Here is a 24,033-nt window from a genome sequence, read left to right on the forward strand (position 1 = left end):
CGTAAGACTCTACTTCATTTAGAATATAAAAAAATAGGGGACGATTCATCCGAAATCTCCTTTGAAATAGATTCGAGGGATATACTGGATTTTTAGCAAAGTAATCACGAAATAGACGCTCGTGTCCCTGAATATGATCACGTCGAATAAACTTACGACGTTGGCTATTGCCACGTCGCCTCGATGACTGTCCTCCATGTTTTAAACATCGCTACCATCTTCAGAGGATGCGTATGTCAATAATTTGAGAAAGAAAGTACGAGTCATTTAATGAAAGGAGTAGGAGATCAAATGATACAATAGAAGTTTGGTCCTATAGAAGAAATGAGGCTTAAGTTTGCATATTTATAGAGGAATTACTCCTATCGTTACACATAGGAGTAAAAATATTACCGTTTGAGAAAAGATAAAAAAATTTACCGTTGGAGAAAAAATAAAAAATATTACTGTTGGAGAAAAGACAGAAAATATTACCGTTGAAGAAAAGTTGCTGAAATATTACCGTTTCATCCAATTAAAAAATTTTATCATCAATACGTGACTTTCGATTTTTCATTAGAGATATTGAGTACTTTTCTAATTAAATTTGTCATCACGTTAGAAAATGTACTAATTAACAAAAAAAATTTATTTTTATAATACGAATTTCAATTTAAAAAAAAATACTGTATTGGATAGTCAAAATCTCCAATAAATATTTAGTAGAAAGTGATATTTGAAAAAAAAGATAATAAGACAAAAGAGTTAGTAGTTAAGATTGTAAATGAAAGAGAGAGAAACAAGTAATAAAAAAAATAGAGAAATATTTTTTAAAAGAATAGAGATAGGGATGGGGAATGAGATGAAGGTTTTTAGAAGATAAACAAATTTTAGGAATAAATTTGAGGAAATGAGTATTTAAGTTAAATTATAAGGTTGGAGATGTAAAACCGGATGGGGATACTCTAATAGATTGAATATAAACGCAATTTCAATAAGATATTATGTTCACAAAAATAATGGAACTGTAGACACACTTTAACGTCATAAAATTTGGATTGATTTGATTATACAAAATCAAACTATTTTATTTAATCTCATTTTATATAATTATTATAATTTTTTTAAATTTTCACGTAAAATATAATAAATAATTTAATATTTTTAAATTTTAAAATAAAAATAATATTATAAAAATATATTATTTAACTTTCAATAAAATATTTTATTTCATTTAAATTATATAACTAAACAAGACCTCCATGATTTTTGGACAGTTTTTGTTGATGACCAGGCGAACGGTATTCATATGATTTGAAAATTGAATATAAATTGATATTGTTCAATAAATGATTATTATCGATCAAAGAAATAATTAATTTTCGTTTATTTTTTTTAACATGAATTTAATAATTCTTTTCACTCCCAGAAATTGTAAAAATCGCCGTACACGAACTCTAGAGTCACAACACGTGTCACCTGTGCACGTCTGATTTATCAAATTCCATTCTCTAGCTTTTTTATTTTTTTATTTTCTTAACCAATCTAATTTCTCCACACGACTGATTTCCACATCGGTCTCTCTCTCTCGACTCTCCGTGCGAAAACAACGGGCTGTCTCTGTTCTGTTCTAGGGTTCTTGAGTCCAACAATCTGTGTATTCAATCCCTGAGTCATTCTTCAGCTCTCTAATCGAGTGGAACTTTCTTCTTCATCGCTCACCTTCCTCTGGTAAAGCTTAACTCTTCAATCATAGTTCTTTTTTTTCCCCTTCATTTTAACCGGATTCTGAATTATTCATTATTTGATCTTGAAATATGTGTTATGCGCTTTCCGCGTTTCCAGTTGCATATTATGTGACAAAACCCTAGGCCTTTGTTCCGGCTGTGGAGAACTTCTAGTGGAAATTTTCAAGGGAAAAATAACGCTTTAAAAGAGTTTCAAGATTCTGAATCTGCTGCTTCATTTGTATTATAGGCTTTCCAGTCGTAAAACTTAAGATAGTTTTCTACCAGTTATTTCAGGTAGGGTGCGCTGTGTTACTTTTTTTTTTTTTTTTTTTTTCATTCTTAAAAATATTCGTTACATTAGTTTAAATGGTGAGGAATGTAGGATTATTAGTTCGATTTAAATTCATTTTACTCGTTTTCTTGGGAATAGAATGGACAATGCCTTTCATGCTGTGGTGATCAGTAAAATGAGAAAAAAAATACTAATCATCATATAGGCATCAAGTGACTGGAACTTTTTTTTTTACTTATCGATAACAGTGAATGGAACTCCTTTTTCAATGGAAAATATTATGTGTTGCGCGTGCTTCGCTGTGCTTTGCTTGTTATTAACTTTTTGAAACATTTTAGAGTTAAGAGGTAAATACTGAGTCTGACAATCATCTATACGCATATAGGAAAACTTCCACTATTTTGTTAAATAAAGTGTAATTGAAATTTGGAATTAGTTGTCGACCGCTGGAATTTGCTGAAATTTTTCTCTGTGATCTCCCTGTCTTACTGTGGGATGCCTCTTTCAGGTTCTTCTGAGGGAAGAGAAAGCTAAGAAAGGCTAAGGCATGTGTTTGAGAAGTAAGTTTAGAATTTTTATTGAAAATATGCTGTACTTTTTTTCCTCATAATTAAGGAATTTGGAATTCCATTATACAATGGAGATTGTTATCCTTTAATTAAACTTGATCTGCATTCTAGAATAAACTTTGCATTATCTCTGTGGGATAGGCTGGAACCTCAGAAAAATTTTCACATTCTCACTTGATGGCAGTTTTTACTCTTCCATTTTACTGGGTATGGTTGCAGCTGTGACATACACACTAACCTTTACATGCACACGTTTTTGTTAATATTAAGCATGTGTTCTGGAATGTGTTTTAGTTCACATGGTGTGATATGAAGCACATGCAATGACTCTATGTTTCACACCTTCTTGCTTAAAAGAATGATTTGTATTATCAATGTAAAGATGTATTTATTATGCATTTGGAAAATGATGAAAACTGCTAGCATTTATAAGTGATGGTTTTACCTGTTTATGTTTCTGCCATTATTTTATCTGATAGTCTGGGTTACACTGTCCCTTCTGAATTGTAACACTTTATTTTTTAAGGTATAGGACATCCCCACGATATGTGAAACTTCTTCAACAGCATAATGAGCAACGGCGAATTTGACGGACTGGTTTTGGCTGAGAAATTGTCGAAACTTAACAATTCGCAGCAAAGCATTGAATGTATCCTGCAACGAAATCTCAATACTTATATCTGAGTCCTAGTCATAACATGTTTCATGGTTGATTGCTTTTTGGTTTCCTGTGTGGCATTCGTTTATAAATTCACCAGGCATATTGAATTCTTATGTAATTCCAAAATTTATTAGAGGAGGCATAACATGTTTCTTTTTTGTGGCAGAGTTAGCAATAGAACATAACTGAAACATATATTTGCAGTATATCTTATTTTACCTACCAGAATTACTTGTCTCCCTTATATATTTGGTTGTGACGTACCTATCAAAAAAAAAAAAAAAATTTGGTTGTGACGTCAGAACTGTATCTGGTTTTCCCCTAATTTATGGTTTCTTCTTACTGTAAGTGTGCTGCACATACATTTGCTGAAATGATCTTATTTAGTATCATGGGAATCGATATGCTTTTGGTCCATGTTGTAGGTAGTATTTGATCTCAGGTTTCTTGTATGGGATTAGAGACTTTACAAAGCTAGTTAATTCCCATACTTTTTAGGCATCATTGCAGAATATCATCTTAATATGTTTTCAACTGACAGAAATACCTCACCTTAAGCTACCTCTTATATTTCTATGTGAAGCTTGAATGCAGTATCTCACAAATGAACAATGGTTTAATTATTAAAAAGGGAAAACAAATTATGATTTTTTTAATTGATTACAGTATCCCTGCTAATGATGAGCTTGAATGGATCTCAACTCGTAATTTGGGTCTCAACTCTTAAGGTGATATTTTGATGTTGAGAGTTTTTAAAAACCTCATGAATAGTAATGGGAAGTTTTTAAAGGAGTTTTACAAGCTTTTGTGAAAGTGATGGGACCCATTATGAATATTTTTGGATGGAAAACTTTGTTGGGAAAACTTTGCTTCCCTTTTATACTGTAATTTGGATATTGTGGTATGTTTTTCTTTATATTTGCATCAGCTTTGTCTCGTTGGTGTATCTCTCATCGGAAGAAGGCAAAACAGATTGTGGAAACGTGGGCTAAATTGTTCAACTCATCTCAGAGGGAGCAGCGTGTTTCTTTTCTGTATTTGGCTAATGATATTTTGCAAAATAGTAGGCGGAAAGGCAGCGAGTTTGTGAATGAATTCTGGAAAGCTCTTCCTGCAGCTCTCAGGCATGTTTATGAAAATGGCGATGAATATGGAAAGAAAGCAGTAACCAGACTGGTAAGGCTCTAATTGACTATGAATCATCGTCCTTTAATTTCTTGTTTAATGAGTACCAGTTTGGGGATTCTAAGTATATCTATATATATATATTTAAACTTGGGCATGGTTTTGTAAATATTACAGTGACTTGCTGCCAATAAATGGCATCGACAGAGTTTTTATTTATTTATTTAAACTTTAGGAGAAAATTTCCCTTGGCTCAACCCTTTCTTTCATGAACAGTGATCTAATTAAGTTGCCTAACAACTGTCTTCCAAATATATGCCCCATGCAAAAAAAAGTTTGGCAAGAATTGCCATCGTATAATGGAGTAATTCAATTTAGCATCCACCCTTCTGTATTTCAAGCTGCTTCATGACTCATGAATGTTGCTTTCACCATGCATATACTCATCACTTCATTCATTGACTTTTTTATTTTTTTTTGCCGTTTGGTTTTTTTTTTTTGGGGGGGGGGGGGGGGGATTTTGGGTTTGTTGTGTTTGCTTGTTTAGGTTGACATATGGGAAGAAAGGAAGGTTTTTGGTTCTCGAGGGCGGAGCCTCAAAGATGAAATGCTGGGCAAGAATCCTCCTCCCCTGTCTGTGAGTAATGGAAAGAGTTCAAATCCAATCAAGATAGTGAAGAGAGATGCAAACTCAGTTAGAATTGTAAGTACTTAGCTTATGCTATCTAATTCTAATCTGTTGCCCTTTTGTCTGCATATTGATGTTGGCTATGGCTTTTTGGTTATGCTAACTACAGAAATTGGCTGTTGGAGGTCTTCCGGAGAAAATATTAACTGCATTTCAATCTGTTCTTGATGAACATTCTACTGAAGAAGCTGCCTTAAGCAAATGTAATGCCACTGTACATCATGTGGGTAAAATTGAGGAAGATGTTGAATGTACCTTAACACAAGGTAAGAGTTCAGTGGTGGGTTTTGATGTTTTGACATGCTACTTTCTTCTAAAAGCTCCGAGTTCCCTACCTCACATGATGATGATTGAAGGCAAATGTATGATTTATTTGCAAAGTTGTTTTAATAGAATTATTGTCTTGAAATACAGATGCTGTGCAGTATTAAATTAGAACTACTAAAATATAATTAAAGCTAGGCCCTATAGAAAATCTTATAATTGTGATGTTTAGTGACCTTGACTTGTGTGAGGTATGATGTGTAGGGTATGACACCTTTATAGGAAGGCCATGAAGTTCTTTTTTTACTGAAGTATATATTTGTTATTCCAAGCAAGTAGAGGTACATCAAGAATCAATGCTGATGGATAAAGAAAACCCGTTTCCACGTTAAAAAACAACAAAAACTTGAGCTAGTGCTTTGAAACCAGTGGTTTATCAAACAATAAATTGAGCTCTGCAGTTAAGTTGAACCAATAGGGCCCAAAGTTATAAAGTTATACGGATAGGAACGGCGTGAACTATTATTGCGCACAGATATGCAAGTGCAGACAGAGAGAGAGAAAGAGAGCTCCACCGTTAAGTTGAACCAATAGGGCTTCAAAGTAAAAAATAGATGGATGAGAACAGCAATGAACTATGATTCCACACAGATATCCATGTGCAGGGGAGGGAGAGAATTTGTAGGTTGTGAACAAAAATGTTGTTCTAAGTTTTTATTTTTATTTTTTATATTTGTTCTAGCCCATATCTGTTTGTCAGACATGCTTACGTGTTCTGCCAAAATGTTTTGATTGGGTCCCCCTTTTGTGGATAATGACATCAGGAAATCAGCTGGGATCTACTGTAGTGGATGAGCTGCACGAACAGGAAGATATTCTTAAGCAATGTGTTGGGCAACTTGAGAGTGCAGAGGCAACTAGGGCTACCTTGATTTCCCTGCTTAAAGAAGCACTTCAGGACCAAGTATGGTTCTGTTATTTTTAAATTTTCTGTAACTACTAGGAAAATTTATCATTTATAGCTTTGCTCAAAGAATCTAAATTTTTTCAGGAATCAAAGCTGGAATTTATTCGCAGCCAGTTGCAAGTAAGAATAAGCATAATCTCTGTACTGTCTCCTTTGAATTGTATAATTTAAACATTGAAACTCTAAATAATTTTGAAGCCTAAGATCTTCAACCATTTATTATTTTCTAATTTTATTTTATTTACCCTAAAAGACCCTTTAGTGCCGTGTCCAATCCATAAAGACCCTTCAGTTTTATGTTCAATCCTAGGAAAGATCCTGTTTAGCCAAATCATCCACTCCCATTTTTCGGGTTTTGTGGGACGGCTAAGGATAAAGCCCAAGGTCCGGATGGGTTTCGATGGCTTTTTATCATGATTGTTGGGATGTAGTGGGAGGAGATATTATGCAGGTTTTTTAGGAACTATACACCTTTGGCAAATTCGAAAATAGCATTAACGTGTCTTTTATTGCTCTTATCCCTAAGAAAGTTGGTGCTGTGGATGTGAAATACTTTTGGCCTGTTAGGCCTATTAGTCTTATAAATGGAGTATATAAGATTATCTAAAAGGTGCTTGCCAATCGCATGAACACAGTTATGAATAGTATCATTTCAAAATCTCAAAATGCATTTGTGAAGGGGAGTCAAATTTTGGATTCAGTATTGATAGCCAATGAATGCTTGGATTGTAGAATCAAGGAGGGCAGATCCAGGCTTTTGTGCTAGTTAGACATGGAAAAGGCTTATGACCATATTAATTGGAATTTTTTGTGCTATTTACTTGGGAGGTGTGGATTTGGGGATCAATGGATATCATGGATTAGGCATTGTATATCTATGGTTCGTTAATCGGTTTTGGTGAACGGAGCACTGGAAGGATTCTTTAACAGCTCTAGGGGACCACGGCAAGGGGATCCTCTCCCCCCTTGATATGTTTTGTTGTTATGGAAGCACTAAGTCGAATGTTGCGAGGGGCAATTAATGGAGGTTTTCTTGCTGGATTTTCAGTGGGTGGTTACTATATCTCACCTTCTCTTTGTTGATGACACACTTTTGTTTTGCGAGCCGCACAGTGATTATTTACAGTACTTGAGGGCTGTATTACTTTGCTTTGAAGTGGTTTTAGGCTTGAAGGTAAATCTCTCAAAGTCTGAAATGGTTCCTGTGGGTGGTGTACATAATATCCAAGACTTGGCGAATATCTTGGGTTGCAAGGTTGATTTGCTGCCTTTGAAATATCTTGGCCTCCCGTTGGGGGCTGTTTTCAAGGTAAAAACCATTTGGGATGGTGTGTTAGAAAGAATTGAAAGATGATTGGGTTGGGATAATTCCATGTGGTGGGTTGGGGGTGCGCAATGTGAGGGTCTTCAAAAAAGCACTTTTGGGGAGACGGTTGTGGAGATACCATAAGGAAGGGGAGGGTTTATGGCGAGAAGTCATAGATACTAAGTATGGGAGTATGATGGGGGATGATGTTCTAAGGAAGTTAGAGGGACACATGGTGTGGGCTTTTGGAAAAATATTAGAGCTGGATGGGGGAAGATTCTCCAAGTGTTTTAGATTTGCAATTGGAAGAGGTGATAGAGTTTATTTTTGGCATGATGTTTGGTGAGGTTAAAGGGTCCTAAAGCATGTGTTTCCCACGCTCTACCAGATTTCTTGCGACAAAGAGGCTGTCGTGGCTGACTTTGAATGTGAGTTTCTCGAGAGCTGCCCATGATTGAAAGTTGGATATGCTTGCTGATTTCTTTGACTCGTTATATGCAATATCGACGGGTAGTGAGATGGAGGATAGAATGATTTGGTATTTGAATGGAAATAACAAATTTTTGGTGCGCTCTTTCTACCAGACCCTCTTGGGAGTATCAAATGATCATAATTTTTCTGGGAAGGTTATATGGCAATGTAAAGTACCTTCTAAGATCGCTTTCTTTGTATGGACTGCATCGCTTGGACGGATCCTCATGTTAGATATATGAGAAAACGTGGTTTTATTATAACAGATTGGTGTTTTTTGTGCAAGAGTGATTGACAATTAGTGGATCATCTGTTGTTACATTGTGGGGTGGCCATGTGTTTATGAAATGAGATTCTTAATAGGACAGGGGTGGCTTGGGTCATGCCTAGAAGAGTTAGGGATTTTTTTTGAGAAAAGTAAGAAGATATATTCAAAAGAATAGGCAAAATGCCACGTTCAGTACAAAGAATGTCCTACACTACGTAGGATCAAAAGAAGTAAGAAACTCATGTAAATTCTGGCCATTAAAACTAACAGCAATAGCCCAAGTACAGAGAGTTCTAAAAAAGAAGACTTTCAGCTCCTCCCTTGATCTCTCTTTGTCCTCGAATGTCCGCTCATTGCGTTCTTGCCACACACACCACATAATGCATATCGGGATCATCTTCCAAATTGCCTTAATCTGGTTGTTGCCCCTCAAACCTGTCCAGCTAGCAAGAACCGCCACAACTGATTCCGGCATAACCCAACCCAAGTCTAATCTACAGAAAACCTCGTTCCATAACCCTCGAGCTACATCACAGTGTAATAAAAGATGGTCAACAGATTCTCCCCCCTTCTTGCACATACAACACCATCACCCTTCGTTTTCTCAAGTTATCCGTTGTGAGGATCTTGCCCAAAGAAGCAGACCACACAAAGAATGCCGCTTTGAGAGGCGCCTTGTGTCTCCAAAGCTTTTTCCAAGGAAACTGTGAGGGTTGCCCTTGTGTTAGAGCCTTATAGAAAACACGGACTGAAAACATACCTTTTCCCGACGGTACCCACCACAACGAATCTAGAAGCTGAGCACTTGGTTTGGTTGAGTACAAGAGGCTGAAAAAGGCTTCAAAAGTGTCCATTTCCCAGCCTTGGGCAGCCCTGCTAAAACTGATATTCCACTGAATTCGCTCCCCCATCACCACCATGACTTCCGCCACTGATTTTTCTTTGTCGCTTGCAACCAAAAATAATGTCGGAAATAAAACCTTAAGCGGGCAATTACCACACTAGGTGTCATACCAAAATTTGATCCTGTTCCCCTCTCCTAAACGAAGCCTCGTATAGTGATAGAAAACCTCCCATCCCTGTCTGATATGTTTCCACAATCCCACACCATGAGCCCCTCGCACTTCCTTAGAACACCAACCACCCCATAATTCTCCATACTTATTTTCGATCACCAACTTCCAGAGAGCTTCTGGTTCTCTGTGGTATCTCCACAACCACTTTCCGAGTAGAGCCTGATTAAAAATTCTCAGCTTTCTAATGCCCAACCCCCCACTCGAGATGGGCTTACAAACTTGTTCCCACCTGACTAGATGAAACTTAAACTCCTCACCTATTCCGCCCCACAAGAAGTCCCGTTGTAGTTTCTCAATTCGAAGTGCCACCCTTGATGGAAGAGGGAACAGGGATAGAAAATATGTTGGGAGGTTAGATAGAGTACTCTTTATAAGCGTAACCCGACCCCCTTTTGATAAGTACATTCTCTTCCAACCTGCTAAACGTCGCTCTACTCTCTCAATCACTGTATCCCATAACGCCACTACTCTCGAGGGGGCCCCCAACGGAAGGCCTAGATATGTCATGGGGAGTGTAGCAGTCTTGCACCCCAAAGTATTCGCCAAGGGTCTTAGACGCTGTACACCACCAACAGGCACCATCTCTGATTTGTCCAGATTCACCTTCAAGCCTGAAGCTACCTCAAAGCAAAGTAGGAGTGCCTTCAGAACTCTAACTTGGAGTTGGTTCGCCTCACAGAAAATTAGTGTGTCATCTGCAAACAACAAATGGGAAATGTTAATACTACCCCCTCCTGGGGTTCCAATCAAGTAACCAGTCATATGCCCATTTGCAACCAAGACTGAGATCATTCTGCTCAAAGCCTCCATTACAATGACAAAGAGTAATGGTGACAATGGATCTCCCTGTCTTAGTCCCCGAGTGCTATTGAAAAAACCTGTAGGGCTTCCATTGACTAAGACTGAGAATTTCGCCGTAGAAATGCACCATAGTTAGGGATTTTCTGGGGTGTTGGACAGGAATTAGGGGGAATACACAAATAGCTGCTGTGTGGAGAATGATTCCTCATTGCATTATGTGGTGTTTGTGGCTAGAGAGAAATAAGAGGTGCTTTGAAGACATGGAGTGTTCTTTGGATGAGCTGAAGTAATTCTTCTACAATACTTTACTTTCTTGGGCTTCGGCCATTATTTGTAATACGGAAAATTTTCATGACCTGCTTGTATCTCTCACTAGTACCTAGATGTAATTAGGCATGCTCCTTGTATACTTCCGGTGTAATTCATTAATGTCTTTATTTCAATAAAATTTTACTTTTACCTATTAAAAAAAAAGTTAAAAGTTATTGGATGAAAATTGAATATATCGAATTACATTAGTCATTTTCATTTAAGATTTTTTTAGTTTAGGGAAGAGTATCATTCTGAACTTAGCGTTTTCCATTGAATTCTTGTCTTCCCATTGACTCCTCATGTCTTGAGTTATTGAAGGGTGTGTCTCTTGCATGTCTTCCCGTTGACTCCTTATTTCCAGTGCTTCTCGCCAGAAATAATCTTAATCTTCCTCGTCCTTTATCTTTTAAAATTTTCCTCTCTTTATTCCTTTTTCATTCTCATCTCTTTCCTCTTTTTTCTGCAATTTCTACTAGAACTTAGTTTCTTTCTGTCAGCTCTTCCTATTCCTTTTTTTTGTCTTTGAGAATCGTTATGATGGAGGGAGATAGACATTTGAAGGTAGAATCGAAGTCCTTTGTGTTTTCAAAAGTGGGTGGAAATAGCATTCGTAGTTCCAAATATAGTGTAAGGATGGTCAAGTTTATTTTTCTAAGTGGGTCGTCGGCCTTATGGGTGGCAATGGATTTTTCAAAAAAACTGAGTTTGGGCAACGAAGTTCTCACCATTCATTGCCATGTTAATTCGAGGGGTTGTTTTTTGCAATTGGCAGAAGTTGGGAATGAAAGGAGGGGTTTTTTTGGTTATCCCTGAATGGTAAAGGATGTGAAGGATTTGCATATTTCATTTGTTTGGCTGCTGGTTTCAAAGCCCTTGTTCTTGAAGATGCAAACAAGGTGTTAGATTCTTCCAATCCCTCTGTGCAAACAAGGGCTTGGTTATGGGCTTTGGTTGTGGGTTGCCTGGCCCACACTCTATAACCATTTCCACTAAGAAGTCTAAAGCTGAAGCTTTATGTGCTGTTGGGCCGGATTTGATGAGTAAAAATCTGAGTGGGCGGAAACATAAGGCTAGTGGGCCGGGCATGAAGATTCTTAACACTGGGGGACAGATCCTTAGGCTTGTTTCTATTGGGTCAAGTTACCTAGCTAGTCGCCTTTGGGCTTGAGAGCTCTAAACCCGCCAGCGGAGGCTATGGGCACCTCCGCATCGCCACAGAAATAGTCGTCAGCTGTCGGTGACCCTCCGGTTTCCAACACGGTGCAGTTTTCAACTTTGGTTGGTGTGAACAAATGCGATGAAGGAACGATTTCAGCTGAGTTGGCTCAAAATGAAGTTTTTGCTTGTCCTCAAAGCAACGATGGACCTTCATTGCCTTCTGTTAGCCCTCAGTCTTATGATGTCGACACAACTTTGGTGATATTTTCAGATGTCACTGCATCTGTTGATGGTGAGAGGATGCTTTCTCCAATATATGATGTTATGATTCTCCTAGGGTTTTGTGTACCTTGAAGGAAGATGATGAGGTGCTTTTGGGTTTTTGGTCTTTAGAGTGGCCTGATCTGCAGCTGATTTGTAAGGAGTTTGGGGTAGGAACCTCTACAAATGGAATGGAGGATTTTGGGGATGAGCCTCTAGCCCTATATGTTCTTTGCCTCCAATGTCTTTATGGGGGCTAGTTTTCATTTAGACTGGGTTCTTTAGAAGGTAGATGAAATACGTGATTGTGTAGGGATTTCTTGTGAAGGTTTTGAATATTGGTTTAAGGCTTTTTTGAGGCGGGACAGCCTATTCTGGCTAAATAGCTGCTAAAAAGGAAAGGGAGATTAAGAGACTTTCTTGTCTATCAATTGCGACACAAGGGAAGGAAGTGCCAGTAGGGGAAGGCATGAAGATTGGGTGAATTCTGGTGTTTTGTGAAGCCTAAGATCCTTTCATGGAATGTTCGGGGGCTAAATGACCCAAGAAAATGCCTTCTGGTGAAGAATTTGATTTGGAAATGGAAGGTTGACATAATTTGTTTGTAGGAGCCCAAGCTGAAGTTTGTTGACAGAAATATCATTGCAAGTTTGCGGGGCTGCTCTTACATGGGATGGGCTTCTCTTGCTTCCAAAGGAGCTTTAGGAGGTATTATAGTGATGTGGGATAAGATAGCAACTAATTTGGTGGAGTATCTTGGAGAATATTTGGTGTCTTGTTCTTTCATAAATGTGGATGATGGTTTTGGGTGGGGTTTTGCAGGTGTATATGGACCTAATATTGACAGTGAAAGAAGTTTTCTTTGGGATGAGATTGCTGGTTTGTGCAGTCAGTGGGATGGACTATGGTGTATTGGAGGGGGCTTTAACATCACTTGGTTTCCGAGTGAAAGGTTAGATGACTCTCATATTAGTTCGGCCATGGCTGACTTTTTGGCACAAATTTTTTATTTGGATTTGGTTGATTTACCTTTGGCAAGGGGAGACTTCACTTGGTTAAATGGGAGGGCTTGGTCTAGGTTGGACAGATTTATTCTCTCTTCTTCCTGGGAGGAGCACTTTCCTGATCTATGCCAAAAATGCCTTCCTAGGCTATGCTCTGATCATTTTCCCATTGTATTGGATTGTGGGGTCTTCATGAGGGGTGGAGATACTTTAAATTTGGACAGCACTGATATAAAGGACCATATTGTTCACTTTTATAATAAGCTTCTCATGGAGCAATATCTTTGCAGACTCAAGGTTGAGGGGCTGGTTTATTTGATTGATTAGTCTAGTGCTACTTGGTTGGAGAGAACATTTGAAGAGGATGAGGTGCTTATTGTGTTAAGTGGGATGGACAAGGACAAAGCACCGGGCCCTGATGGCTTCACATTGGCTTTCTTTCAAGATTGCTGGGAGATTATTAGGGAGGACATCATGATGGTTTTTCTCGAATTTCATGAACGAATGAAATTTGAGAAAAGTCTTAACATTCATTGCTCTTATTCCAAAAGGGTAGGGTGTGTGGAGGAAAGAGATTTTCGTCCTATAAGTCTGGTGAGTTGGGTGCACAAGATCATTTCGAAGGTTTTAGCTAATCATTTGAGTGTAGTTATGGGAAAGATCATCTCGAAGTCACAAAATGCTGTTCAGGATTGGGAGGTGGGGGACATTACCGGATTTTATAGTGTTTTATATGCATTGAATTTAAAGGCTGGAGGGCAAGGATAGGTTGGTTGCTTTGGATTCACTCGGGAAATAAGAACTTTTCAATCAGATTCTTTTATAAGGTAATGTCCTCCCATTCTTCTATTGATTTCCCTTGGAAGAGCATTTGGAGAAGCAAAGTACCTCTTAAGGTTGCTTTCTTTGGTTGGCTGGCCACCCATGGGAAAATTTTGACTATTGACAAACTGAGAAAGCGCGACATCATTATAACGAATTGATGTTTTAGAGCATTAGCATCTTCATCAGTGCATCTTCAAATTTTGATGAATTTACTTAAAATCAACCTGCATTAGATTCATCAAATGGGTCTTTGGGAAGATTTGAGCTACAGTATTTGTTGCTCTTCCTTCAAATTTGAAGGTCTACTATCCACATTCAAACTAATATTTTATTCTAATTTTAATAGGCAATGGTTTTATTTTATTTTATTATAAATTAGTTGGGAATCAATTATTTAAGTACTAAATTAAATTATTAATGTACATATGGTTAGTATAATTACAAAATATGAAAAAAAAATTAAAAAATATTATTATTAAAAAAATAATATTATATTATTATTTTGATGAATCTAATGGCTAATCCAATATGGAATTATAGATATGAAGGTTTTGGATTTATGAAAAACTTGGTACTTTTCATCAAATTTTGAAGATGAATTTAATGAGTCCAATGCTAGTGCTCTTATGTGTAAAAGAAATGGAGAATCGGTGAAACACCTTTTTCTTCATTGTGATGTGGCTAATGCTTTATGGGTTGAAGTCTTTAGGCTTGGTATTGCTTGGGTAATGCCTAGGAGGGTGGTAGATTTATTTTCATGTTGGAGAGGAATTCAAGGCAATCGACAAAATGCGGCTGTTTGGAAGATGGTGCCATTATGCCTAATGTGGTGCACTTGGAATGAGAGGAATGACTGTTGTTTAGATAATAGGGAACGTTCGATAGGAGGGTTTTGAGATTTTTTCTTTCATACCTTGTTATCTTGTGCTTCGGCTATTGTATTAAATGTGACTAGCTTTAATGACTTTTATGCTGCTTTTCACAGCAATTAGTTTGTAATTAGGTTTTTCTCTTGTATACTTCCTATTACTTGGGTTTTGCCTAATTATGTGGGTTAATAAATTCTTCTTACTTATATAAAAAAAAGTCTTTTAGTTTTCCCGACACATTTTTTTTGTTTTTTCACCATATGCCTCTTTAGTTTTGCAACGAGTAATTCATAAAATTTATTGACTTATTTATTTTATATCTTAACACTTCCTCTCATGTGTGGGCCAAACTCTCCTCTCAATGAGTGGGTCCAACACATAAAATATTTAATTAAATGGAGTAAAGTGGAGAGTCAGGATTCGCTTAGGACTTCTGCTATGATACCATGTGAAATCACTACTTATCTTATAGCTTAAGCTGATGAGAAGAGATAGATTTTGTTATTTATTTTATATTGTTAACACTTATAAAAAAATATTGAATTTTCAAATAACTTACTGTCTCTAAGTTATTACTATCTACTGTCAGAGTTACTTTGACACGCTATATAAGAGCTCTTGGTTATTTTTCCCACTCAAGCAAAGTTGTGAGTTTTCCTATCACTAACACATAGACAAAGAAGAATAAGGGTAGAGAAGATCAAGATGCTCAACCAAAAATTTGGGAAATGATGTTCTAACATTGTACTTTTTTAAAGATTGTATTTATTGTATTATGATTCAAAGTTTGTTAACTAAGTTATATACAGTATTTATTGTTTAATAAGTTTAATGTTCTTGCGCATCATGCAAGTCTACAATTGGTTATTAGATAAAACACATATTTCCACGTAAGTGCTAATTGGGCACCAGCAAGCCATTCCACACTTTTGTGAAAAGTGCCAGCCAAAGGGGCCAATATCTCTCTATATGTATATTGAGTAACATATATTAAGAATGGTAGGAATAATTAGAACAATATTAAAATACAAAAATTGATGTAATAATTATTTATATGATTAATACTTAATATTTGACAATATTTAGTAATGCATTTGGGTTTGATTTGTAGAATGAGATAAAGACATAATAATCAGCAATTATGTAGAGCTGATATTTTTTTCCCATTGTTGTAGTCTAAGATAAGAAATTATACAATGAGGTTGGGATTGAAGCTTGTGTTTGGTATGAATTTTGCCTGACACAAAGAAGGCGTGTGATATCTGAGGTAAATGAAGGGGCAAAGTTGGCTTATGATTTTTTTGAATAACACTATCTGTTATAAATTATGAAACTTTTCCCACTTCATCAAAAAAATAATGAAACTTTCATCCACAGTCTATATCCAATACTCTGAATATATTTGTATCTAAGACTTAGCAAAATTGTTTTGTCCAAGAATGCTTGATTTAAAAATTGATGAGAAGGAGATTGTTGGGATTTTCACTGATGAGGAGAAGGTAAGTAAGATTATGGTAATGAACCCCTAGGGGTTGGCTCAAGTGGTAAGGGCCTTGAGCTTGGGGGTATACTCCCCCCAGGTCTAAGGTTCAAATCCTCTTGGGTGCAAACAATCTCTAGGGGCCATCAGATTGGGGGTTTTTCTCCTTGAATTAGCTGAGGTGCACTTGCGGGAAACTCCTTGTCGATGGCCTATGCACCCCCAGGATTAGTCGGGACGTTGTTCTTGGACACTCGGTGCCAATAAAAAAAAGAAAAAAGATTACAGTAATGACTGATCTGGAAAAACTTACTCTTTTGGAGGAGATTTCATAGCGACAAAAATCCCAAGCTCTTTGGCTATAGGAAGGAGATAAGTGCACCAGATTTTTTCATAAGAGTGACCAGCTCTCATAGAAGGTTTATTGCTATTGAGGTGCTGCATTCAGAAGGTAATATTCTTACGGACAGATATGATATTAATGAACACATTGTGCAGTTTTTGACAATCTACTTACGGAGCAATTCCCTTGGAGGCGTAAGGTTGGCGATTTGATATTTGACATGATTGATCAATCGTCTGCTGATTGGTTAGAGAGGATGTTTGAAGAGGAAAATGTGTATAATGTGTTGAAAGGAATGGAAGGTGATAAAGCGTCGGCACATGATGGTTTTTCAATGGCTTTTTTGCAGGTCTATTGGGACACTATCAAGGAGGATGTTATGAAGGTTTTTTTTCGAATTTTACTCGCATATGAAATTCGAGAAAAGCCTTAATGCAACTTTCATAACCCTTATTCCGAAGAAGACCGAGTCGGTGGAGGTGAAAGCACCATTAATCTTATGAGTGGAGTCTACAAGATTATATCCAAGGTTCTTGCCAATCGTATGAGCACGGTCAACACGGTCATGGAAAAAATTATTTCGAAGCCACAAAATGCTTTTGTTAATGGGAGATAGATTCTGGACTTGATCCTTATCGCAAATGAATATTTGGATGGTAGAATTAGATTCGGCATCCCAACTATCCTTTGCAAACTTGATATGGAGGTCTTTAATCATGTTGATTGGGATTTTTTACTCTGCATCCTTGGTAGATTTGGTTTGGGGAGAGGTGGTGCAATTGGATGAATCATTGTCTCACTATCGTTAGATTCTTAGTACTGGTCAATGGTACTCTCGAGGGTTTTTTCAACAGCTCCCGTGGTTTGAGCTAAGGAGATCCTCAATTGCCTTTTCTATTTGTTTTAATTATGGATGTTTTGAGTAGAATGTTGAAAGATCTTTCTTGTTTGGCTTTTTAGTTGGTGGTTCATCATTTGAGAGCGACAATGTATCTCATCTTCTTTTCGCTGACAATACTTTAATTTTTTGTGAGCCAGATCCTAATCATATTTGATCATTGAGAGCTATCTTGCTTTGTTTTGAAGCTGTTTCCAGCCTTTTTATTTTATTTTATTTTATTTTATTTTTATTTTTATTTTTATAGCTAAGCTGTTTCCAGCCTTAAGGTGAATTTATCCAAGTCTGAATTGGTACCCGTTGGCTTAGTTAATTCTATTGGATACTTGGCTGACATCTTGGGTTGTATGGTTTCTTCTTTGACTTTAAAGTACCTCGGTCTTCCATTGGGGCCCCCTCATAAATCCAAGTCAATATGAGATGGTGTTATCGAAAAAATTGAGAATAGATTAGCTAGTTGGAAAATGATGTCTCTCTCCATAGGGGTAGAATCACTCTTATTAAGAGTATATTATGCAACCTCCCTACGTACTTTCTTTCTTTATTCCCTATTCCTCTTGGTGTGGCTAATAGAATGGAAAAAATCTTTCGTGATTTTTTGTGGGGTGAACTTGGAGATGAGAAAAAGTTACATTTGATTAAATGGTACAAGATTTGTTCCCCTCTATCTTGTGGTGGTTTGGGGATAAGAAAGCTGAGTATTTTCAATAAGGCCTTACTTGGGAAATGGCTTTGGCGATACCATCAAGAAGTGATGCTTTATGGAAGACTATGGTCGATGCTAAATTTGGGAGCACTTGGGGTAGCTGGATATCTAATGAAGTGCGTGGTTCGTATGGTGTGGGGGTTTGAAAATTTATTGGGAAGGGCCAGGAGGATTTATTTTGTAATTTTAGATTTATGGTGGATCGAGGCACTCGGGTCAGATTTTGGTTTGATGTTTGGTGCGGTGAGGTTGCTCTTAAGGAGGCTTTTCCTTCTCTTTTCAAAATAGCATTGTAGAAGGAAGCTTCAGTTGCTGATCATATGGACACACTTCAAATGGTCTGCTGAAGTGGAATGTGCCGTTTATAAGAGCAGTTCAAGATTGGGAAGTGTGAGATATTTCTGACTTATACAGCACCCTGTACGCATTTACTTTGGAGCATGGTGTAGAGGACAAACTGTTGTGGATTCATCCTGGGAACAATAACTTCTCAACAAGATCCTTTCGTTTTATAATGCTTTGACTTGAAGTGTATTTGGAAAAGCAAAGTGCCTCTAAAAGTTGCTCTTTTTGGTTGTGGTTGGTTGTCCTCTCATGGAAAAATTCTGACCATAGACAAGCTGAGGAAGCGCAGTATTTTTCATAATGGATTGGTGCTTTATGTGCAAAAGGATTGGAGAATCAACAGACCATCTTCTTCTCCATTGTGACGTGGTGAAGGCTCTTTTGGATGATATATTTGTAAGGCTGGACATTTCATGGGTGATGCCTAAGAGGGTGGTGGATATCTTGGCTTATTGGAATGGAGTACGGGGAAATAGTCAAGTAGTGGGGGTTTGGAATATGGTGCCTGTGAAAGAGAGGAACTGAACAATGCTTTGAAAAAAGAAGTTCTTTTTTTTGTTTTTGTTGTTTTTTTTTTTTTTTTGGGGGGGGGGGGGGGGGGGGTTTAGAACTTTCTTTTATGGGCTAATTTTAATGATTTGTATACTTCTTTCTTTGCTAGTAGGCTGTAATTTGGCATATTTCTCTTGTATACTACCTGTGTACTTGGGCGTTGCCTAATTATGAGGATTAATAAATTTTTCTAAGAAAATTTTCTCCAATGAGTTGTTTATGGAAGAAGATTTTGGGTGATTTTCCCCAATATGCACATGTATACACTTGTACAAGCATGCACATGCACATATATACACTTGTACAAGCATGCACATGCACATATATACACATAATCTACTTGGTAAATACTACCACAAATATGCATATAGGTCTCATGGGCATGGACAATATTTGCTGGAGTGAAGTGATAGGTCTACAAAGAGAATTACAAAAAAGTACATTACAAACTAGCGTTGCTTGATATGGCAAGTCGCATTTATTTTACAATAAAAAAAGCTTTACAATCGAGCTTGCAACATCAAGCCATGCCTATTTATAAGGAAGTATATCTGTAATTCTTTTTATGGATCAAACATTTTCCTTAACTGGAACCTCAGACTTGTCATCAGGATTATGACATGGTTTTCTTTTTCGTGGTAATCTAATGTGTTCCAGCATAAAAATTTGTTATTTATCTGCTATGTTCGGCATTTTTTGTTTTCTTAACAAGGCTCGTTCATTCATAATAAAAGTCAAGTCACAAAGTCATATGTACATATAAGCAACATTCTTTAGGGTGGGTCTTTTCCACTATGGAAATCTAAGAGACAAAGGAATTAAATTAAGGGGAATGCTTCCATATGAGAGAGTGGAAGCTGCCCATTGTGCAATAGAATGCGCTCATTGATTCAAAGATCAATGTATTTTCCTGGTTTGCCAGCTTTCAAGAGAATTTAGCACGCTCCTGATATCATTGACTAGAGGATAGATTGTCCAGTCTGAGCTTTTGTCAAGCTCATTTACCGCTTGCAGAACCACAAGAGAATCTCCTGCAATAACTAATTTCTTGATGTGTCTAATCTGGGCTTCTACTAGACCGATGTACATTGCAGTGGCCTCACCTTGGTTTGGGTTCTGGCTATTTATGTGCTTTGTGATGACAAAAATAGGAGTACTGTCTTCTGATCTGAAAATTGCCGCTGCCGTACTACATGTATTTCTTAAGCCACATCAAAGAATAAAATGTAATGTCCTTGAGGTGTAGCCTTCCAATTGTGGCCTTCATTAACTAGTTTATTACCCCATGCATTGCAGTGCTCCTTGTAAATCTTTAATGTGCCAGAAATAAAGCTATCAATATTTGGCGTCAGAGACTCATGAACAATCTTATTTCTGAGGAGGCAGATGCTGTCCATAGCATTAACGGCGAAAATTTGAAATTTATGCTCATCACTACATGGGATGTTTAATTTCTCTGAAGGGGAGATTATGTATTCAATGCAGTGAATGAACTCGTCGTTTGCAAAATGAGCTTTAGCCTATCCTGAATCTTCACTTTACAAATGTTTTTCCAAACCTTTTGTTGATTCTGAGAAGTGTTTTGATTGAGAATAATGGCTGCATAGGCTGACTTGACAGAAAAGTTCCCCGAAGAATGATGAATCCATTATTTAATTTTATCCTCTGATCTGTGATAATTCGTTTGGGCTAAGGGAATTTTCTGGATCTCTGTCATTGTATCAGGGTGGAAGAGAGCTTGAAGAAGAATGGTGTTCCATCTTCTTGGTTCCTCCATTGTAAGCTTGGAAACTGCCATGTGAAGATCTTTTTCAATGGACATGTCTTTTTGATCAGGCTGGAAGTTAGTTTTGGTAGAAATCCAAGGATCCGTCCAAACTTTTGTGCTGGTTCCATTGTTGATCTGGAAAAAAAACGCTTTTCTTAAGAAACTCGTTTTGTTTTAGAATGCCTTTCTAGACCCAAGAGTCAGAGATTTTTGGGAGTGTAAAGAAGTTGGAATTGTTAAGATATTTTCCTGACAAAACGTTTTTCCAAATGGCAGTGCTCCCATTTATCATGTTTCGGCCTAATTTGCACAATAAAGTTTTATTGAAATCATACGTCAATCTTAAACCGAGGCCCCCTAGGGATTTAGGCTTACAAATGGATTTGCAGGATTTCGATGTGAAGTTTTTTGATTTTTCAGGAGGAAAACCCCAACAGAATCTGGAAAAAGCTTTATCAATCTTCTTGGTGATTGTCTTCGGGATCAGCAGAGTAGACATGGCATAAGAGGGAATAGAACTAGCATCAGAGCAAATCAACGTGGTTCTACTAGCTTGAGATAGAACTTTTGCTTTTCTAGTTTCTCAAAAATCTTTTCTTGAATTTCTTCAAAATGTTTTTTTTTTTTTTTTTTTTTCGTTTGAGGCTTCAAAAGAGGGGGAGACCCAAGTATTTGATTTTTGATGAAGCGATTTTTTACCTGAGAATATCTTTTATCTCAATTTTGTCCTGAGGCTGTGTGTTATTACTGAATTGAATGGATGACTTGTTGGTGTGTTCTTTTACTCGTATATCCTAGATTTATTTTCAGTATTTGTTCTATGTTCTTACTAAATATGTTGTGATTTTATATTCAGTAGCTACAATGCTGGGATGAAGACTGGATTTTTATGGCTGTGTAGGTTGCTCAGGATCGAATTGTGCGAGCAAGCAATATTAGGAACAGGCTGACATCACCCACTGTTCCTGGCCCCGCAGCCACTACCATGAACCCTGCAACAGAGGGAACAAGGGTTGCAGAACAGAATCTGCCTTCAGTTCAACCGACCAGTACCCTGCCTCAGCCTCCACTTTTGCAACCTGTGGTTTCTTTTGCTCCTCTTAGAACTACTGAAGAAGAGAACAAGAAAGCAGCAGCTGCTGCTGTTGCTGCTAAACTTGCTGCCTCTACATCCTCTGCACAGATGCTTACCTCTATTCTTTCATCCCTCGTTGCAGAAGAAGCTGCCTCCAAGAATGGTAGCATAAATTCAACTGCATTTACTTCAGCACTATCTATGTTCCCTCCAGAAAAACGGCCCAAACTTGAGAAACCAATGCCTGCTCCTGACGTTAGCAGTTCCGATGTCAGCAGCACAACCTATTTTACCCCTCTACAACAGCAACCAATGACCAACGTGGCATCTGCACCATCAAGTAGCTTGCAACCCACTTCACAAGCCAACCAGATGCAAGGTCCCTTTGCTGCTCTACCACCACCACCTCCTCCTCCACCACCACCTTTATCTTCTGCAACTCCGGCAGTGAGTCAATATGTCCAATCTGCTGGTCTGGTTGTGATGCCTTACGGGTATGGAGCAAATACCCTACCCCCTCCACCTCCTCTTCCTCCACATGTTGCGATGAATTTGGCAAGGCCTACCACCCAGCCTGCTGGACAGGGACAGCCTCAGCCTCAGCAATCACAGCAGCAGCAACAGCAACAGCCAGCCACTGGAGGATTTTACCGGCCAGCAGGTATCGGATTCTATGGGCAAAGTCATCAACCAACACCACCACCAGTACCTCGCCAGTGAGTTTCCCTTGAATCATTGAGCCACAGATATTCTGTGGGGCCTTGAGTACCTGGATTATGGGCAAAGACATCAGTGTCAAAAACTTGTAAGTTCCTCTTGAAATCACGGAGGCTGGATGGCCACTGAAGAGGGCATTGTGTTGTTTATGTATATTATTAGAAAGTTAGTGATGTCTTCTAGACTTTATCCTGCATGCAACTCTCCTTTAGATTTCACACCTTCCCAAGCCCAATAATTGAAAAGGATCCCTTGATGCCTGCAAACCAGGCGAGATGGTGCTTCAATTATTGTCCTCAAGTATCTCGCTGCTATACGGACTGGCATCGAATCTTAGGAACAAAGAAGGTGACCGGTCTCGCTAATGTTTGCAATGCTTCCGACAATTGCATGTGCCTTGCACTGTGTGTGAGGGCGAACCCCCGCCCAGCTGCCTCCCAGCTGCCTCCACAGAGCCGCTACTTTAACTGACTAAACAATACCTGGCAACCATTTCGGTTATTAGCTTTCTTTGGATGCAGCCTCTGGAAAACTATCATGTAAACTTCACCTGTGTTTATCAGACGCTACCTTTTCAGTTACTGTTCAAAAGTAACAAGATTAAATAGGTAAGCTATTGTAATTATAGTGCATTAACTTCTGGTGCAACTGTTCTCAGTTATAGTGTCTTCTTGTAGGATGTGGTAGGAAGAAGCCAATTAGGCTGTGTCTGGATTTGGTAGTTAGAAATTGTTTCTTATGAATTTGTCATTTTAAGAGGGAAGCGTTATTCGATCTGGGGATTGGTCTTTAGAAGAAGCACGTATATCTCTTCAAGAGTTTCGACCTTTTCAGTACCGATTCCCAAATGTTTGAATAGGAATAATGGAAAATATTTGCGCTCAACCTTGATAATATGGGCCAAAAATTCCTTTTCTGAACATTGAGAGGTACAGCGTGAATGATAGTATGACATATGTATATCACATTGACTAAAGGTTCCGTCTTTCCTGAATTGGGATTTGGATTTGGATATTTTGAGGTGGCTTTCAACTACGCACCCAACAAACATACTCAAAGATGCCTTAAAAGTGGTCATTTTCGTGTAAACCTAACATGACGATGAAGGTAAACATTATGAAATGTAATCAGCTATTTTGAGTAATCCCTGTTAAAGATACCTTCTGAAGAATGGGTCATTTTCTTTTCTACTATCTAAATGGCATTCATGAATTAAAACTGATCACTTTAGTGCCATGACTTCTTGCAAGTATTTAGGCGATACGTCTTTGTAAAAGTTCCTGTCTTTTATTTTTCATTTCAAGAATACCTTACATAAGCTTTGATCTGTTAATGTTTAAATCGTCCAAGGTGCATTTATGTTGCCTAATCCAAATACATACTTGAGGATAAAAGCTTTGATCTGTTGAGGATCCAAAGACCATGAATGCCTTGGTACGACATTCTTCATTGTCAAGTCCAACAGGCCTTCCGTACTTTTTTTTTCATTCCTCTAATTACTTATCAAGAAAGAAATTGAATTT

At 37.7% G+C, this 24,033-nt stretch overlaps 1 protein-coding gene across 4 annotated transcripts; it reads left to right on the forward strand.

Moving 5' to 3' along the window:
* The first annotated feature begins 1,508 nt into the window (after positions 1 to 1,508).
* Positions 1,509 to 23,308, forward strand: LOC122279867 (regulation of nuclear pre-mRNA domain-containing protein 1B-like). Of its 4 annotated transcripts, none has more exons than XM_043090748.1 (10): positions 1,509 to 1,710; positions 1,825 to 2,003; positions 2,510 to 2,561; positions 3,097 to 3,219; positions 4,160 to 4,407; positions 4,904 to 5,059; positions 5,154 to 5,310; positions 6,133 to 6,272; positions 6,360 to 6,395; positions 21,620 to 23,308. In XM_043090748.1, the coding sequence occupies exons 4-10, from the start codon at positions 3,141 to 3,143 to the stop codon at positions 22,511 to 22,513; spliced, it is 1,710 nt and encodes a 569-aa protein (XP_042946682.1). In that variant the 5' UTR covers positions 1,509 to 1,710; positions 1,825 to 2,003; positions 2,510 to 2,561; positions 3,097 to 3,140; the 3' UTR covers positions 22,514 to 23,308. The 4 variants fall into 4 exon arrangements, with proteins under 4 accessions (XP_042946682.1, XP_042946684.1, XP_042946683.1 ...); XM_043090750.1 differs by having other exon boundaries at positions 3,103 to 3,219; XM_043090749.1 differs by lacking the exon at positions 1,825 to 2,003 and having other exon boundaries at positions 3,103 to 3,219.
* Positions 23,309 to 24,033: the final 725 nt, after the last annotated feature.

Source organism: Carya illinoinensis, chromosome 10, assembly GCF_018687715.1.
Source record: "Carya illinoinensis cultivar Pawnee chromosome 10, C.illinoinensisPawnee_v1, whole genome shotgun sequence".
Lineage (NCBI taxonomy): Eukaryota > Viridiplantae > Streptophyta > Magnoliopsida > Fagales > Juglandaceae > Carya > Carya illinoinensis.

Coding starts and splice junctions, on each gene's coding strand:
- LOC122279867 (XM_043090748.1), top strand. CDS start 3,141: ATGAGCAACGGCGAATTTGACGGACTGGTTTTGGCTGAGAAATTGTCG. Junction 4,408..4,903: donor AGAAAGCAGTAACCAGACTG/GTAAGGCTCTAA, acceptor TTGCTTGTTTAG/GTTGACATATGGGAAGAAAG. Junction 5,060..5,153: donor ATGCAAACTCAGTTAGAATT/GTAAGTACTTAG, acceptor TGCTAACTACAG/AAATTGGCTGTTGGAGGTCT.